Genomic DNA, 19,454 nt, shown 5'->3' on the forward strand with positions numbered 1-19,454 from the left:
GTTCAGTTCTAGTTCAGTTCTAGTTCAGTTCTAGTTCAGTTCTAGTTCAATTCTAGTTCAGTTCTAGTTCAGTTTTAGTTCAGTTCTAGTTCAGTTCTAGTTCAGTTCCAGTGCAGTTCTATTTTATGAATTACTCTAATAACATTATAATGCACTGAATTACATTTGTCATCACTTCACAATTAGCACTAAGTGAATTTGTTTACCTTCTGTGGAAGTAATCTTAATTGACTTCCAAAGAAGAAAAAATAATCAAATTTTGTTTAAGGTTTATTGTTTTGTACAGAAATTTTTTAATTAAACCCATTTTATTTTGAAGTTGATTGATAAATGCCTTTTAGTACAGCAAGTTAGATTGACAAATGTAATTATGTAGTATGTATAATAAATGTTTAACTCATTTTTGCTTTTTTAATAGTAGTGTGACGCAGTATCTTTAAGTAATTATACCGACTTATTTTTAGTAGAGTCGACTTTTTGTTATTATTTGTTTAATTTGATGAGGCATTACATTAAAAATTTCTGTTAAAATGCCAAAAAATAAATATGTATAAATTAGCATTTATTTGTTGGTGTTGATTATAATTATTTATTTAACAAATTCACAATTTATCTGCATCACGTGCAACAAACTATTTACAAACTTTTATGCCTAATAAAAAATTATAGTTTAATTGGTATAGGATTTAAAAATAATGAAATATTCTACTCCACTTGTGTAGCATGATTATAATTATTATTATTATTTTTTTTTTTTTTTTTTGTAATTTAAATTTGTGTTTTTCGTTATACAACAAATCTAATGTCTACATAGTCATTATGTTGACTCGTAAAAAACTTAAAAAATTCTATAATTTTTTTTTCGGTTTCTTTATTTAATGATGACAAAACGTTTCGAGATCACGTTGAATACTATAAAAGAAAAGGAAATTATTTAAATTTGTTCATTCATTCATACGTTTTTCGTCTCATTCAAATTTGACCAGTGTCAGTTTTGTCGGTTTTTTATATTTGCCATAAGTTTACACTTTCCAATTAAGTTGCATTTTGTTTACATAGACTGTATTATTTACACAATCGCTGATTTAAAGGAATGAAAACATTAAAAACTACTTACGAAAGCGCAGTAAAAGAGAGCATAAAAACGATGTTTTTGCCAACTTTAGATCACCATATCTCGAATGATAGAGAAATTCAGGGAATTTCGAATTCAAATTTAGCTAAACTCAATCATTTGCTCTCTTGGTTAAATATTCGTTGTCTGGTCTAATTAACGTATTTATAGGTGATTTATGTAGGTTAAGGCAAAATTAAATAATGAATCGATTTAAAGAAAGTTCAGCAAATTTAAGAAATTCATACATTTACAATAACAATTTAATAATACATTCTTTCAAATATCTTGCCCAGCAGCGCATTGATTTACATTTTAAATTACATATTTACAAAATATTTCAATTAAAGTCGACTAAATTAAACAAAAAAAAAAACGTCAAAACAATAGAATTGGCAAAACAAAACAACAATATACTGCATAAAACTAGAAAGAAGAACAAACAACGTAAAAATAAAACGTCAAAGAAGAGAAAAGAAAATTGTCACCGGCACAATGTAAAAGAAAATTTCCCCAAGATCATTCATTTAAGAAAAACAAAGCAACAACAACAGCTAAGTATAATATGTACATAAAATAATTGTACAAAAAACACAAACATGTTTGTTACTCTTTCACTCAGAGAAACTAAAAAAAATTGGAGGCATGTGATGTTAACACACCCCCTTTTTATTTATTTGGTAAAACAACAACACACGTCAAATGACATTTAACAGTAAATGTAAACAAACCAACACGTACCTTTACAAAGAGTACAGAAATATATCCCTTCAAACATTTGTAAGACTAAACTCTTCTCGGTAATAGATAAACGAAATTAAAAATTTTAAATAATTTTGATCCCTCAGTCACTTCTAGATGATAATAGGAAGATTGTAAGCATTTTACAGCAATAATCTTTAATAATATTTCTAGATATTTCATCCAAATTTTCAATTTATTGTTGTGTAGATCATTTAAGTGCTCTTTTTCATCCACTGGGTAGATTTAAACAACGGTCTACCATCGCACCTGAATCCTTCAATGAAAAACTCAGGTGGCAATTTTTGTACATGGATTGGGCCGGTCCATGTACAAGCACTTTGCTAAAGTACTCAAGCTATCTAATCTCTGACCATTGCCGCTTAACTTCCGAGATGTAAAACATGACTTCCATTTACAACCACGCAGCTGGGATGGCCTCTGTTGATTCGGCCACAGCACCTAAAGACATATCTGGTAGTCCGAAATTCCCAACAAAATGGATCAGGATCCCTCTTTTATGAAGAGATAATGTAACAAAGGAAATAGGAATTCCAAAGTCGATATCCTGTTGAGATGGCAGAAGCACCGAGAAACTTCCCCGAAGCGAAAAAGGCATACTAAATCTGTACTAAACTCCAATATATGGAGACTTTCTCAATCGTTCACCAATTCATCGCATCAGTTCAATTCTCATAAAGATCAATCTACGTGATTACAGGCAACCATTGACTACTAACCAGAGATACAAGCCGATGCAAAATGATCGGCGGCGCCGGCTAAATTGTCGGCTCAATTTACCTTTTTCTTCAGAAATTGACCTTATAAACGTTCATTATATTGAAAAATCTCTGTATAATAGTCTGTTATATGGAAACCTGTCTCTAAATAAGTTATTTCTTCAGAAAATGGACATTTATAGTAGTTTTCACTATTTTAATATTAGCCCAATATTGTGTGGCAACTTTTTTCAATTTTTAATAAGAATTTAAAATAGTGGCAACTCCGTTCAAATTGGTGAAATTATTTTCCGAAATACATGTGCGATTCTAATCTTTATCAGCGGCTACGTTTAAGCCGGCTTAGCTTTTAAGCCGAAAGAAGTCGGCGGCGGCGCGGCTTGCAAAATATTACGGCCGCCGATTTGAACCATTTCGACTTGTATCTCTGCTACTAACATGACAATTCCCCAGCATATGCAGGTGTCCCAAAACCGATCGGGTTCAGCTATCCAGAATATGCTACTTTTTACACAGACTTGTTCGATGAGAAGAATTATCCAACCCATTAGGTATAGAATATATCAGTCCTTAAACCACAGCTACTACGTGGATCCCGAAGGAACCTCAACCAACTGACCAGCCAGGACATAGTCCTGCGGGAAACAGGCCACCCGTAGTACCAAATTATGCGGTGCTCTGGTCGACCTCTTTTCAATCTATGGACTGTAACCAATTTATAGCCCTGCCAGATTAGAGGTATGGGAAAACACCTCTGTTCTCCCGGATTGCAATAACAACAAGGTGGAGGTTTCACCAAGTGAACATGCCCCCAGGGGAATGTCAACTGGAAAACAGTTTAAGTACTAATAAAAGTAAGAAGTAATTGAATAAACATTTGGGCATCTTTTAAGAGTCACTTTTACGAGTCTCTTATTTAACTCTTACATGATCAAAAGTTCTTTACGATGGCTGACCTAAAAAATTATACTTCAGTAATTTAATGAGTGAGAACATTTTTACTAGGAATTCTTCTTGACTATGGAAGATCAGAATAATAATACTAGAGCGATTATGGAAGCTATTTCTAAGGAAATTTAGTTAAATGCGTATGTACGTTTAAGTCACTTCAACATGATGACAGTCTTAAAAATATATGTCTCTTTCATGTGGCTTAAGGACGAAGCAAAATATCGGAATGACACTTTGACGGTTAAATGCGTGAGTGACGACGATATGCACTTCTCAAGAACTTCCTTTATAAATTATGTTTGCAGGGATATTTACGTATATGTATAGTGCTACACTTACATCTCACATAACAGTTAAACATCAACAAAAAACAATTTAATAGAAAAACGTTCTTTGAAAGTAATCTACATAAGAAGAAGAACAATATTTTTAGTATTTTATAAAAAAATTAAGAAGTATATGTATGCAAATTTATTTTCGTAATATTTATAGTAGTAGTTTCAAAACTAGTCGTAATATAAGCTAGTAGTATCACATTTTTCTCTTAATAATTGAAGGTCATTCATTCAGAGCACTCCTTCCTGCCAGTTGGTCATTATAAATTTATTTCTTTTATGAATATCAATCAAACGCCGATAAACAATTAAAGTTATTGAATTTTTATTTGTTTGCTATTTTAGTAGTTTTCTACTTTCAATATTTATAATTATTTAAATGAATGGTCAAGCTCGAGGATTTCTTCTTGTTGTTTTCTATTACTTTTTGTTTATATTTTTATTGTTTCTTATAACGTCACACTTACTAAGTACTGTATAATTAGTACAGAGTTGTGCTCACATGGTCACATACAAATTGCAGTTTCTGATTAAGTGATATTAAAAACTAAATATATGTGTATAAAACTGAATTTAGAGGACAAATTTTCGCATTATTATTTTTGATAAAAATAACAAAAGAGCATGCCACCAAGACTAGTGGCAGAGAAAAGTTTATAGCCTCGACTATAGTCTAGTCTTGTCTATTGAACAGTTTATAGTCTTTACTATAGAACAGCCTATAGTTTTGACAATAAAATAGTCTATAGTCTTGACTATAGAACAGGCTGTAGTCTAAACTATAGAACAGTCCTGATTGTAGAACAATGTATAGTTTTGACTATAGAACAATCTGTAGTCTTGACTATAGAACAGTCTATAGTCTTGACTCTAGAACAGTCTATAGTCTTGACTCTAGAACAGTCTATAGTCTTGACTATAGAACAGTCTATAGTCTAGACTATAGAACAGTCTATAGTCTTGACTATAGAACAGTCAATAATCTTGACTATAGAACAGTCTATAGTCTTGACTATAGAACAGTCTATAGTCTTGACTATAGAACAGTCTATAGTCTTGACTATAGAACAGTCTATAGTCTTGACTATAGAACAGTCTATAGTCATGACTATAGAACAGTCTATAGTCTTGACTATAGAACAGTCTATAGTCTTGACTATAGAACAGTCTATAGTCTTGACTATAGAACAGTCTATAGTCTTGACTATAGAACAGTCTATAGTCTTGACTATAGAACAGTCTATAGTCTTGACTATAGAACAGTCTATAGTCTTGACTATAGAACAGTCTATAGTCTTGACTATAGAACAGTCTATAGTCTTGACTATAGAACAGTCTATAGTCTTGACTATAGAACAGTCTATAGTCTTGACTATAGAACAGTCTATAGTCTTGACTATAGAACAGTCTATAGTCTTGACTATAGAACAGTCTATAGTCTTGACTATAGAACAGTCTATAGTCTTGACTATAGAACAGTCTATAGTCTTGACTATAGAAGAGTCTATAGTCTTGACTATAGAACAGTCTTGACTATAGAACAGTATATAGCCCTGACTATAGAACAGTCTATAGTCTTGACTACAGAACAGTCTGTAGTCATGACTATAGAACAGTCTATAGTCTTGACTATAGAACAGTTTGTTGTCATGACTATAGAACAGTCTATAGTCTTGACTATAGACTATGGAACAGTATATAGTCTTGATTATAGAATATAGAACAGTCTATAGTCTTGATTATAGACTATAGAATAGTCTTGATTATAGACTATAGAATAGTCTATAGTCTTGACTATAGACTATAGAACAGTCCATAGTGTTGACTATAGACTATAGAACAGTCTATTGTCTTGACTATAGATTATAGAGCATTCTATAGTCTTGACTATAGACTATAGAAAATTCTATAGTTTTGACTATAGAGTGTAGAAAAGTCTATAGTCTTGACTATAGAACATTCTGTAGTCTTGACTATAGACTATAGAACATTCTGTAGTCTTGACTATAGACTATAGAACAGTCTATAGTTTTGACTATAGAACATTCTGTAGTCTTGACTATAGACTATAGAACAGTCTATAATAACATTCTTGACTATAGAAAAATCTATATTCGTGATTTTAGAACATCATGATTTTAGATCAATCTTCACTATAGAATATTCTATAATATTGCATATTATAAGGATTACGGTTAGTATGAGTAATATTTAATTAATAAATTTTTTTCACAAGTATACGGTGCGATCTAAAAAACGAATGATAACAATTCAAAGCCAAGGAAAGCAAATAAGAGTGTGTAATATATGCCGAATATACATATTTCGAGGGTACTACGACCTATGTTTCGATCAGTTATAAAAACTTAATAACATCTTCCAACATTTTTTTCTTTTTAATGGGTATATTCATCCATTTATGAAAGAATTAGGAATTGAGTAAAACATAATTTTTCTTTTATTTACAGGTGTCAAAAGAAAACAATTTTAAAGTAGCAGCCACTAATATAGATAGTAAAAAGTAAGGGATGAGCAGCTCATCTAATTTTACCTACGTATTTTCTAATACTTTTCTTAAGCACTTTCTTATACCTTAGTTTATCATTTCAGATTGTCATATATAAACAATAGTATAAACAATAGGTGTGAGTTAAAATACTGCATTGCTAATAAAACAAATGAAAAAAGTCAAATTCAGAATTTCACAACAATAAGGGAGTGTATGACAGGCTTTCAAAATATGTAGACTGCATTGTTAGGACGTGCACATTTACTTATGTATAAAATTTTCAATTGCAATTCAAGTTAAAGATAATAAAAATTATAATTTTAAGGTTGTTCTTAATATGAACATTGTTAACTTATTGCTCATTGATAAATATTTAGTTTCTTAAAGAAGCTAGATTTACATATACAGATGTATGTATACAATATAAATATTTATCAAACATCTCGGCAACATGTTGTTATTCAGATAAGTTTTATAAAATAAAATAAATAAATACTCTGAGTAAATATTTGATACTGCAATTTACAATTGTATTTCCGTATTTATTAAGATTTCAATAGTTTATTAAGATATCAATAGTTTAGTATATATATAAAATTCCATAAGCCATCAAGATTATTATAAATTTATTAATAAAAAGATAATATTAACAGAATGGGCTAGTTTATGTTATTCTATAGACTTGTCAATGCATTAGTCTATTGATGGGTCTATAGACCTGTCTATTGGAATAGTTTATTAACATGAATTCTTACTCGTGTATGAACTAGGCTAGTGAAATCTGACTATGACATTGACCTTGACTATATATTATTTATTTAGTGAGACTAATTAACAAACTTTTGGATCAGCCTGCAGATTAATTAGTATATGGTTAAGTCTATAGACTACTTTTTGAAATAGTCTTTTAACTAAAATAATGAATAGTTTATTGACTAATGTACAGAAGAGTCTAGTGACTTGTAGACTATAGATAATTTTATGAAGTGATTAGGCTATAGACTAATCTATAGTTGCAGCAACGTGGCTGGGTTGCCAATACTTGTTCGTTGTTGAACTCCGAGTCGTTCTAAGTCGTGCTAAGAACCGATTATTGACCGATCGATTAATCTATTGTCTAGGCTTCTGATTAGTCCGTTGACAAACTTTTGACTAGCCTCTAGGTAAGACTCTCGTCTTATGTATGTACTAATCTATGTAATAGTCTATAGAATAGTTTATAGAGTAGTCTATGAACTATACTTCTGATTAGTCTATTGACTAGTCTAAGATCTATTCTATTCAATACTCTATGAACTAGTGGTCTATGGTCTTATTTGTGGAGTAGTCTATTGACTAATCTATTCTATGGATTAGTATATTTTACGGATGACTAGTCTATTTGTCAATATAGCAGTCTATAGACTAGTGTATGGACTAGTCTATGGAAAGGTATATTGACTCTATTAAATTGTCTATTGACTATTCTATGGACTAGTTAGTTGATCAGACTATTGGCTAAAATAATACATAAAATGTTTAAGTAATGAGATTAGAATTTTATTAAAGACTTTATAAAGTCAATGCTCAAGATAATAACTGTAATAAAAAATGAACATTTATTTTTAAAGCCCTTATCTTTATAATAATTAATTATAAAATTTTTAAATTATGCTTTTTAAATGGGTCAATAATTTTCATTACAATTATTATTATTTTTAGATGAAATTCTTCACTTAATCATTTTTGCCAGCTTAAACTCACTAATTAGCATATTTTTTTTAGAAAAATAATAAATAAATATTGACAAACAATTAAATTTACATTTTTCATATCACAAGTTTGAAAACAAAAGTCATCTGTTTGATTTAGTTTTTGTAATAATAATAAAAATAATAAAATGTTACTAATTGTTTAACTAAATATCTAAAAATAATATAAAATTAAATTTATAGAAAAAAACGCATAAATGTTTATGAAATAAATAAAAATAAATTAAAATTTATTAAACGTTTAATTTAATAATTTAATAGTTGCTTACGTAAAGGATGATCGGTTATTCTTTACACTGGCGTTAGGTGCCTTTTATATGGTGCACAGAATAGTCTATAGTCTTGACTATAGAACAGTTTATAGTCTTGACTATAGAAAAGTCTATAGTCTTGACCATAGAACAGTTTATAGTCTTGACTATAGAACAGTCTATAGTCTTGACTATAGAACAGTCTATAGTCTTGACTATAGAACAGTCTATAGTTTTGACTATAGAACAGTCTATATTCTCGACTATATAACAGTGTATAGTCTTGACTATAGAACTGTCTAAAGTCTTGACTAGAGAACAGTTTATAGTCTTGACTATAGAACAGTCTATAGTCTTGACTATAGAACAGTCTATAGTCTTGACTATAGAATAGTCTATAGTCTTGACTATAGAATAGTCTATAGTCTTGACTATAGAAAAGTCTATAGTCTTGACTATAGAACAGTCTATAGTCTTGACTATAGAACAGTCTATAGTCTTGACTATAGAACAGTCTATAGTCTTGACTATAGAACAGTCTATAGTCTTGACTATAAAAAAGTCTATAGTCCTGACTATAGAAAAGTCTATAGTCTTGACTATAGAAAAGTCTATAGTCTTGACATATAACGACTTCTGTATAAACTACCAGAACGAGAAGGAGGAAACAATTACTCATCTTCTGTATAACTACTAGGCTCTAGAAACATTGGGATCATCAGATTTCTTTGATCTGTCAGACGTTCAACTAGAACTTGATGGCATTCCTAAATTTGTCAAATTGAGAGATACAATTACAGACAATACAAAGGGACCCATGGGACCCAAGTGAAGCTTACCTAACATACATAGCGAATCAGTCACGATCTAGCGTACTTTGAGTGCTAAATACTAAATAAAAATCTCAGTTATTTTTCATGATACTTTCCCTATTTTATACACATTTCATTGTTATTTTCGTTTGCCCAATTGTTTCTATATTTAAACAATTTGCTTTGTCTGTCTACCTGTTTATCTGTTGCTATTTGTAACACACAATCTACATATTCTTAATATATGTATATTTACATATGTATCTAACTTAATAAATAGTTGCCCGCCAGTCTGTCTGTTACTGTACATGTGCTAAATTTCTAATCAAACGGAATCTGTATAGACAATTCTGTTTCCAGTGATAAATGTGTTGGATGAATAAAATTAACGATGATAGTTTTAATTGAACATTTTACTTATTTGTAAATTACTTTAATACAATTTGAAATTTTTTGGTAAAAATAAAATAAAGTTTTCCACTTAATATACCTTCTATATTTTATGAATCATATACGATTTTTATTTTATTAAAGTAAATCTCAGTAAAATGTTTTAAGCATTTGATTAATTTTAAAATTTATTTAAAATTTACCTTTTCCGTATCAGTAATGGCCACCATTTTGTAAAATTGTGTTATTAAGAGACCTTTTTTTCTTGCTAAAGTTAAAACAGTTTTCTTAATTACCACATTTCTACTTAAACTTTTAAACACTTTCGTCCTTAAGATATTCAAAAATATTTCAAAATATTAAGTATGAATAGAAAAATCGAATAAAACACTGCGTATTAGTTGAAAGTCAATGTTAGACTAAACATATCTTAAGGAAAAATGCTAAATAACGCAACTGAAATTGTTTATTTACTTAAATTCTCCACTATTTTCTATACATACAAATGAGCTACTAATACTTGCCTCAAGTAACATTTTTACAAAGACGTAAAATCATTATATAGAATAAAGCGAAACAGGCCGACAAAACCCACATTCAAATGTTAACGAAATAGCAAATCCACTTGTTGCTGGATGAGGGTACATGAGAGTAAATGAGTTGGAAAGTCAACAGAAGGAGAACATATTTATTTCACTAGCAGTAGTTCAAATTATAAATGCGATTATCGTCATTATCACCATCCTCATCAGTATCATTATTACTATTTTATAATTTTGTATTTATTATTCGGTTTTATTTTATTAACAATATTGCTAACAATTACCCTTCAAGATGTCATCATTTGAGATGCAGTCTTCCAGACGTATGGGTATTATTAATTATGATATGCTATTCATCATACGTACAAGTGTTTGCAAAAGGAAATTTAATACTAATGATATTTTATTTTTAAATTTTATTTTTTTAATCCGCATCATCACTTTGAGTCCTTGCTGTTTGCTTTTCATCTTCAGCCTTTTCCCTGTGATGTTCATTAATAAGTTCACTTAATTTTGTTAAACCATTTACGAACGTGATTGACTTTATTTTATCCAAAAATTCTATAACATATAATTGAATATGATCGGTGAGTAACTGTATAAAATGAAAAAGGTTCGAAAAATACGTTAAGTATTTAATTGTTAACAGAGCTTAGAAATATTGATGTTATGTTTACATAGAACTACCATACTCTAATTACACATTACACGATTATAGTAAAGAGGGTCCTAGTTTAGTTCCAGTTCTGTTCTAGTTCAGTTCTAGTTCAGTTCTAGTTCAGTTCTAGTTCAGTTCTAGTTCAGTTCTAGTTCAGTTCTAGTTCAGTTCTAGTTCAGTTCTAGTTCAGTTCTAGTTCAGTTCTAGTTCAGTTCTAGTTCAGTTCTAGTTCAGTTCTAGTTCAGTTCTAGTTCAGTTCTAGTTCAGTTCTAGTTCAGTTCTAGTTCAGTTCTAGTTCAGTTCTAGTTCTAGTTCTAGTTCAGTTCTAGTTCAACAAGTATCCCACCTTAACATCATCGTATGTAACTTCATACAACTTATGCCTCTGGCCTACATCACTCAATAACATGTTAATAAAGGCCACATCATTAAGACCACTTTCAATAAGACGTCCATAAATATTCATTAACTGTCCAGGATGTTGATGCAAATTACTTAAATTGAATTTTCCAATCTCAACATTACGAAATCTTTCCAAAAGAAGATAATGTTCACTGAAAAAGCTTTAAAACAAATTAATTCCAATATATAGTTTACTTTAGTATATGCCAGGATGCACTAGATAAGGAAATCGTTATGGCAACCAAGTAAATGTGAAAAAGCTTTTAGCACATTATAAAACTTACTCCATAAAAATTTTTGTTGAATGATAATATAAACGGCGTTTAATCAAATGCCAACCATTCTGTAAAGCAACAATTTCAGTGGAAGTAAAACCAGTTTCTAAAGGGATATTTTGTTTAACGAGTTTAGGCAAAGGTTTAGGATAAATAATATTAGTAGCCATTTTAAACTGATTTACGCAAAATTTTTTGCTCCGTTAATAAAAATTATTTTGTAATTTAAAAATTTTAATTGTAATGCGCCACCTGTTGGTTGGTAGCGGAAGATATGTGTCTTTACCTAAGCAAAAGCTAAGAGTGATGAAAACCTCTATTAACCCTCTAATGTTCATTAAGGTTCTATAAATCGAATTACAAAAATCAAACAATTGACTTTTTGTCGAAAACAGTCGAAGTCGACTATTTTGTGCCAAAGTCGGTAACATATTGAAACGAGCGTTTTAAAGTTCAATTTATTTTGTTTTAGATATGTGGACAAGGTTTGACTATTTTAGTCTGGTAAAAATCCATGACAAAACTGGTCTGTTCTTAGAATAGTCTTTTACAACATAGTTAAATTTATTCAATTAACAAACAAAATAAAGGGGAAAAAACGTTTAAATTAAAAAAAAACAGAACTTGCTAATATATGAAATAAATAATGGAATGATTAAAGAGGATGGAAAAAAATAATAATGATAAATAATTCATGTTTTACTAATAACTAAACAATGGACTAACAAAACCACTGAATGAGTATTCATGCTACCTAAAAAGTTTTTATTAAAAACAAACTTAAAGATAAATACGAAATATTTGGCTTTTGGAAATTTTCGTATTACACATGGGACACTTATGAGTCAGGCGTATGGCATGTTCAATACATTCCTTACAGAACACATGACCACAACGTGTCGAGGTAGGTTGTCGTTGTAAACAAGATTCCATGCAAACGGGACACATAAATGGTGTATGCCCGGAAGCAGTTGTCCCTGCTGAAGATGCTGGCGAATTTTCAACATTTGCTGACCCTGATGAGGTTTTCTTGTATTCTGGTGGTGTAAAATATTCAGTCCGCCGTTTTCTTGCAGTCGAGGGACCTTGGCAACACGAATCCGCAAGGTCGTCATCTTGATGAGTCAAGCGTCGTCTATTTAATAGTCTTTGATTTATTACTGGCCTCGGATTAGATTGTTCCGTATGTCCCCCTGGTGTACATAAATCTACCACAGGATGAATATTTGCTGATACCAAAATGACATCATCGTCGTCGTCATCATGAATATTATTATTAACGCTAATAGTGTGTCTATTTATCTCTGGAGTTTGTGTTTGTGACTCTGACAAGTCTATAACATGAGCAGCTACTGCTCCTGTGGGTGACGATCTGCGTCGTCGGGGACGACTTCTATGCGTGTTATTATTACGTACTCTTGTTGCAATCGGTGGACTGTTGAGTGTTAGAGCCGTCATGGATGAAGTAGATGAGCTGGGAGTACTTGTTAAGTCTTTTTGAACAAAAAAAATATATATATTAAAATAAGTTTTACACACGACGATACAACGTTAAGCTAAAATCAAGACTAGATTGTAGATTAGAGTATTTACTAGCTGTACATTAGAATACTTAAAATACTAGACTATAGACGTGATTATTGTTTTGGCTAGAGACTAGAACAAAAATGAGACCATATAATATAGATTTGACTATTGACTAGTCTATGACCAGACTATAGGCTTCACTGTAGTTTGACTATATGTTTTAGTGTCTACAGGCTAAGCTATTATCAATAGAATAGTCAATAGTCTTGTAAAAAGAATTTACTTTACCACCGACTAGATATAATAATTTAGGAACTAAATAACATACTTGAATTTAAAACATCTTCTGAAGCGCTATTATCACAAGAATTGTTCATGAAAAGACCAATTGAACGTAGATTCTGATCAACATTATCACAAATTCGATTAACTGTGGGGAAAAAACATAATATTAAATATCATTAAAGACGTTAGATCCTTAAACAAAAGTAACACCAATTCACTTACTCCTTTCAATCTCTGCATCCATATTGCGACGTGTGGTCGGCGACACTACCGCATTTTCAACAATGGCAATAGAAGCTGCTCCAGCTGGAGACGTATTACCGGATGAAACTGATGAATCGTCGTTAAGTGATCTACGCGTGCGAAATGTTGTAGTATTACCCAGAGAAGTACGTTGAGGAGGACTAATGCTCAAGTCACGATAAACACCTTCAATAAAGCAATCAACATTAGCCAACAAATCATCGACGGATTCGTTATTTAACTAAAAGAAAAGTTAGAAAAACCAAAAAAAAAAAATATTTAAGAAATTTGCGAAATCTTTAAAATGTCTCCATCATACAGAAACATTTGGCGATAGCACTTCATAATCTGTCCTCTTATTATCCTTCTCCATCTTTTGTTGCCTTTTTCGCGACGTCATATTTTGCCTTTATTTAATATTTTTTAAGTATTTATTTTACAGTTATTGATTTTTAAAAGAATAACAAATAAACGCGTTTTAACGCGCTAAACAAACGAAAAAATTTAATAAACAACAAATTTATAAACAAAATGTCCGAATTAGTAACAGAGCCGTGCGCCGACAAATATTAACGGCGTCGGAGGCCGCTGACTCTAAAACTGACAATCGACTGTAAGCCGTTTAATTTTTAAAAAAGTTATTTTAAAAGAAAATAATTTAAATATCGGAATTGTTTACCACAGTATTAACGTTTATGATTCATGAATACTATTTAATATACATATTTCTCTCATTAAACAACTCATTTTCAGAAAATTTATTTCATTTACATTCGAGAGAATTCATTTATCGACATTAAAAAAAACAACAACAAAGAAATTTGGAGATATAATTCGCAGTATTATTAATTGTTATTGGATTATTTCACATTTTAAAAGAAAACTTATTTCATAATGAAATAATTTCTCAAATTTTAAAAATTATATAAATCCCTAAAAATATTTTAGGAAGTTATTTCATTAGGGATTAAATTGAAAAATATTTAATTTTCGACTTCTAAAGAGTCGACATATATCGTAAAAATCTACCATACTGTTTCAAGGATAGACCTAATTGGGATTCTATAGTTAAAATTTTGTTATTTATAAGTAGCTTTCTTTCCAACTTTTCAAAACATTTTTTCTTTTTTGATTCATGCGATTTAGTGCCGGTTAGGGTTCTATAGTAGAAACGAAAAGTCGACTTTTCGACTTTTTGCATTTTATGAAAAGTCGACTTTTCGACTTTTTGCATTTAATAAAAAGTCGACTTTTCGACTTTTAATATTTTATAAATAGTCGACTTTTCGACTTCTTCCGACTTTTTTCGACTTTTTCCGACTTTTCGACTTTATAAAGTTGCCAGAAGCGTAAATTTATAATGTTGCCATTTAACATTATATTATTATTATTGTTATTATTATTAATAAAAAATTTTTATTTATATTTTTTATATTTGTTGCAATTTTTTAAGTTTTTTCGACTTTTTCCGACTATTTTCGAATTTTTCCGATTTTTTCGAATTCTTTCGACTTTTACCGACCTTTTTCGACTTTTTCCAATTTTTCCGACTTTTTGACTCTTTCCGACTTTTATTTACAAAGTCGACTTTTCGACGTTATCGACTTTTTTTGGAACAAAATAGTCGACTTCGACTTATCGACTTTTTTCGACAAAAAGTCGATTGTTCGATTATTCGAAAGTCGATTTATAGAACCTTATTAAGAAAATGTTTCTCAACAAAAGTTTCCTAGTGTGGACCAGGTCTTAGATGAGTCAATATCATAAAGTTCCATGAAATTTGCTATGATCAAACTTTTAGGGCCTTATTTTACTATTAACTTCTACATTTTGAACAAATATTTTATTACATATATTAATTTCGATATAGTTGATTTATTATGAAACACATTAGTCCAAGGCTAATTGGTAACACCTAATAAATCGCTAAAATTCCTGTTAACAACTATATTAGGGTTTTCCCGCGACGTTGGTAGCAAAATCGTTTCATTTAAAATAAAATAGCTAGATTAACAGCATTGTTCAAGTGGTGAACTTGGTTCGTTGAGTGTCACAAAAAAACTAAAAAAAGTATTTAAAAAATATTAAAATACGTATTTATTTAAACAAAAAATTTCATTTTTATTTAAATTATATTGCCCTTAAAAAACTTTAGCGTTTTTCAAAATAATTATCAAGCTAAATCATGTAAGTTTTGTCTACGCCATATTTAAAGACAGCAAAAAGCCAAAAACAGAAAATAGCAACAATATGAAAACAAAAACAATTTCCAAATAAATGCACTTGATTGCTTCAGGGCCGACATATTGATGTGTGTTGTTATGATTGTCAATGTTGTTGTTGTTTTTATTTTGTGCACTCTAATTGGAATTTATTGAGGGATTTCTTTATAACACGTAAAATTTTAAAAATTAATAATAAATTTGTATTTTAACGTATTATCAATATATTAATAGTGTTTAAAAAAGTAAATTTTTTTGTTTACAGTTTTTTTGCGTTTTTTTTTACAAAAGCGCGTGGGGCGTTCATTGAAAGACTTGTAAAAAAGTCGGGCGTTATCCCGCTTTTTTGTTTTTATAACGGTAAATTTTATAATTTTTACTTTTATTGATTGTTTTGTAATGTCTTTTCTAATTTTTTTTTGCAGATTTTATTGGCAATGTAAGTACAAATTATGCTAAATTCTTTAATTGTTTATGTACATAAAAACATAATTATTATGTTCATATAGGTATTCACATTAATACGAAGAATAGTGCAAATCTCTTGTTCTTCTGTTAGTCATAAAGAACTTGTATATGGACAGAACTAAATACTCGACTATTGACAAGAATACAAACTTGGCAGCAGTCATAACTGTAGACTTGACTTGATAAAATTCTCGACTAAAATCAATATGTAGTTCTGTATTCTCATCTTTAGGCAGATTTATAGTCTTACCTTCAGACTGCACTATAGTCTCGTACAATATGTAGTCATTGCTATAGTCAAGCTTAAAGTATAAGAATATGAAATATATATAGTATTGATAATAGATAGCGGTATAAGAAAGACTATATGCTCAACTGTTGATTGGAATGAAGTCAGTACTTAAGGCTTTTAGGGCGTTTTTTTCTGATAAGGATAATCTACATTCTTTGGTTAAACCTAGTTTATATATGTTTTGTGTTTTCCAGTAATCAGTAAAGTTACTTAGGGCGAATTCTTCTGATAAAGATAATCTTCATTCTTTGGTTAAACCTGGATTAATATATGTTTCGTGTTTTTCAGTTATCAGTAAAGTTACTTATATTTCTATTTTCTGATTTCTTTCTTCGATTTTATTACTGTTTTAAATGTTTATTTATATTTGTTTCTAAAATTTTACATTTTACAAAAGTTTTATTTGCAAAAAACAGCTGTTTTTTTTTGTTTATGTTTTTGAGTGAAAAGTTGGCAATACTAACAAAGTTAACTAAACTTAAATCCATAACTGCAAAACATAATCATCGGTAAAGTCCGCCTAAATTTGTTCCGAATTTAATCTAACAGCCTAGTTTAACTGACTGTTAAGAAACCTGCCCTTAGTCAAGACTATGGAATTGACTATAGACATAATAAGGCAGGTCTTAAACAGCTTCATTGTCTCTATTAAAAGCAAGACAATTTACTCGTCTAAAGACCGGATTAAAACTTAGGTCGCGACTATAGGCCGGATTGTAGACAATAGTTATGGACTGGAATATATACATGGTAGAAGTTTTGTTGCTAGTTTAGACAGAGTTATAATAAAGACCAGTCCCGACTATAAAGATCAATAACACCTTTTATTGCCGGTAGTAAATTCGTCTACATAGTCCTAACAAACATACTACTATATTCATCATAATGATAATATAATTATCATTATTATATATTCTTATTTCTTTTATTCTGTATAAAAAGGTAAACCAATAATTTACGATAATTTAGAAAAAAATTACTTCCTTATATTAATAAAAATAAAAACTTCTAATAAAATCACTATTTTTTAACATTCTCATGTTTAAAATTTTTAAACGAATTTAGAAAACAAAAGCACAAATAACCTTGAACTTCGAAAACAAAAATAAAAAAACAGCATACACAGCTGTACTATGTACGTGTACTTGCTACTTAGTACGTCTTATATACTTTACGTTTAGCTGCTTAAATATTTTTATATATATATACAAAAGTAACAAATTTTTTTAACTGAAATACCTTATGGATTGTTAAGTCTTTTTACTCACTTGCTATTTAATAACTCTGTAACTTGAGTTGACGTATTTGGCTCTCAGTGTATTCCAAAAAAATGTACTATGTAATTACTGATTAAAAGGTTAATGATTTTTTTTTTCAGACAATCAGCATTATTTATTTATATTATAAATAAATTCTCCAAAGTGTTACTGTTTGGTTTTTTATAAGCAGGTGAATGACCACATTTTATTTTAAATAATTTTTTTTTTTTAATTTAAATAAACAAATAAAATTGTTTATGGTTATTTTGTATTTTGTTTTTGGAGAAATATGTACAAGTTTTTTTATTAATCTTGTATGAATATAGTGTACAACATATGAGTATATGAAATAAAATACATATACTTGATGATAAATCATTTAAATATGACCTTTGTCAAACAATCATCAGGCAAATGTCAATGACTATTCTTTGAACTCTTTTTTGATGTTTTTGTTTTTAAGTAGATCATCATGTTAAAGGATATTTTTGAACAAAACTGCCATCATTGATTATATTTGCAATTAATGTAATTCTCTTGGGGGAATACAGGAGTTTGAATTGTTTACAATTAAAAAAAAAAAAATAAATATAATTTGCAAGGTTGTTTTAGGTTATAGATTCCGTCAAGGTAATATACAATGCGAAAGATAAAATATTTGTAATGGATACTCTTTCTTTTCAAGTTTTTTTTTACAATAGACTACTTCTAGTTTTTTTTATTGAATCACTGGACATCCACAAATGGGTGTAATCTTGAAAAAAGACGTGTGTTATGGAACAAGTTCCCTAATTTTAAAAGAAGACATTCCATTCAATATATGTAGTTTAGAGTGCTCCAAGCTTGTATGAAGAAAAAAATAATTTATCCTATAGGCCGTCCCCTCCCCTAGAATTGTTCTATGGGTTATAAAAATAAGTCGTGCAAAAAATTAGGTCAATAGGATTACGTTAACTGGTGCCGCAACGGCTCTAAAGTTTGAAGTGGCATTTACAAGGGGGAAATATGCATTTTTTTCAGTTTTCACAAAAGTTTTGTCATTAAATAATTTATTTTACATTTAATTGTCAAAGAATCGTAATGTACACAGAATTAGCATTACAAAAAGATAAAAAACACAAAAATTGGTTGAAAAATGTAAAAGTTATTAAAAATTCCCCAGGCCATTATTGTGTCTCAGAGCAATTGAATTTGAAATGTGATAAGAAAATAAACATATTTTTGAAAATATTCTAATAAAACAATTGTATTACTTAAAATACATCTGTAGTTACTTGAATATGAGTTTTTGTCCTTATAGAATAACGTAAACCTGTTCTCAGCTATGGTCGAAAAATTTTGATATTTTTAACGGTCGTTTCAAAATTCAAATTTTAATTTTTTTGATACTTTGTTAAACAAATTTCAATATTTTTGGGAGAACTCATAGGGACTTATGGACCACAGATTAGGGAATAAAACAGTAAAAAAAATTAGGTCAATACCTCTTATAGTTTGCCGGTACTTGCAATTTGAATTCAGCGGATTTCGAGAAAACCCCATTTTTATGTAATATTTTGCAAAATTAGCCTTTTTATATATATTGTTGCGTATTTTAAATGGAACCTTTTGTAAATTTATTAGTCCACATATTTCTAAATAAAAATCAAGAGTTTCGTGCAATTTGGACGCCATTAACCAATAAACA

General features: G+C 29.6%; 2 protein-coding genes and 1 long non-coding RNA gene across 3 annotated transcripts; 1 reads left to right on the forward strand and 2 right to left on the reverse strand.

Annotated features, from left to right (window-relative positions):
• Positions 1-10,113: 10,113 nt before the first annotated feature.
• On the reverse strand, positions 10,114-11,797 carry LOC111691107. The gene is made up of 3 exons (XM_023453749.2): positions 11,481-11,797; positions 11,141-11,357; positions 10,114-10,731 (listed from the first exon to the last, which is right to left on the reverse strand). The coding sequence occupies exons 1-3, from the start codon at positions 11,639-11,641 to the stop codon at positions 10,561-10,563; spliced, it is 549 nt and encodes a 182-aa protein (XP_023309517.2). The 5' UTR covers positions 11,642-11,797; the 3' UTR covers positions 10,114-10,560.
• Positions 11,798-11,903: 106 nt separating this feature from the next.
• Positions 11,904-14,122, reverse strand: LOC111691094. The gene is made up of 4 exons (XM_023453735.2): positions 13,846-14,122; positions 13,506-13,767; positions 13,327-13,428; positions 11,904-12,964 (listed from the first exon to the last, which is right to left on the reverse strand). The coding sequence occupies exons 1-4, from the start codon at positions 13,924-13,926 to the stop codon at positions 12,252-12,254; spliced, it is 1,158 nt and encodes a 385-aa protein (XP_023309503.2). The 5' UTR covers positions 13,927-14,122; the 3' UTR covers positions 11,904-12,251.
• Positions 14,123-15,350: 1,228 nt separating this feature from the next.
• On the forward strand, positions 15,351-16,425 carry LOC111691095. Its single transcript, XR_002762921.2, has 3 exons — positions 15,351-15,713; positions 16,014-16,108; positions 16,174-16,425. It is a non-coding gene; the product is annotated as an uncharacterized LOC111691095 (long non-coding RNA).
• The last annotated feature ends 3,029 nt before the right edge of the window (positions 16,426-19,454 follow it).

The sequence above is a fragment of the Lucilia cuprina genome, chromosome 4 (genome assembly GCF_022045245.1).
Source record: "Lucilia cuprina isolate Lc7/37 chromosome 4, ASM2204524v1, whole genome shotgun sequence".
Classification (NCBI taxonomy): domain Eukaryota; kingdom Metazoa; phylum Arthropoda; class Insecta; order Diptera; family Calliphoridae; genus Lucilia; species Lucilia cuprina.

Bases quoted from the DNA above. Each gene is read 5' to 3' on its own strand.
- LOC111691107 (XM_023453749.2), bottom strand. From the start codon at position 11,641: ATGGCTACTAATATTATTTATCCTAAACCTTTGCCTAAACTCGTTAAA. The intron at 11,358-11,480 runs GTAAGTTTTATA...TTTGTTTTAAAG, and splicing joins TCAACAAAAATTTTTATGGA to CTTTTTCAGTGAACATTATC. The intron at 10,732-11,140 runs GTGGGATACTTG...CATTTTATACAG, and splicing joins TTACATACGATGATGTTAAG to TTACTCACCGATCATATTCA.
- LOC111691094 (XM_023453735.2), bottom strand. From the start codon at position 13,926: ATGACGTCGCGAAAAAGGCAACAAAAGATGGAGAAGGATAATAAGAGG. The intron at 13,768-13,845 runs GTATGATGGAGA...CTTTTCTTTTAG, and splicing joins TGCTATCGCCAAATGTTTCT to TTAAATAACGAATCCGTCGA. The intron at 13,429-13,505 runs GTAAGTGAATTG...TTTTCCCCACAG, and splicing joins GGATGCAGAGATTGAAAGGA to TTAATCGAATTTGTGATAAT.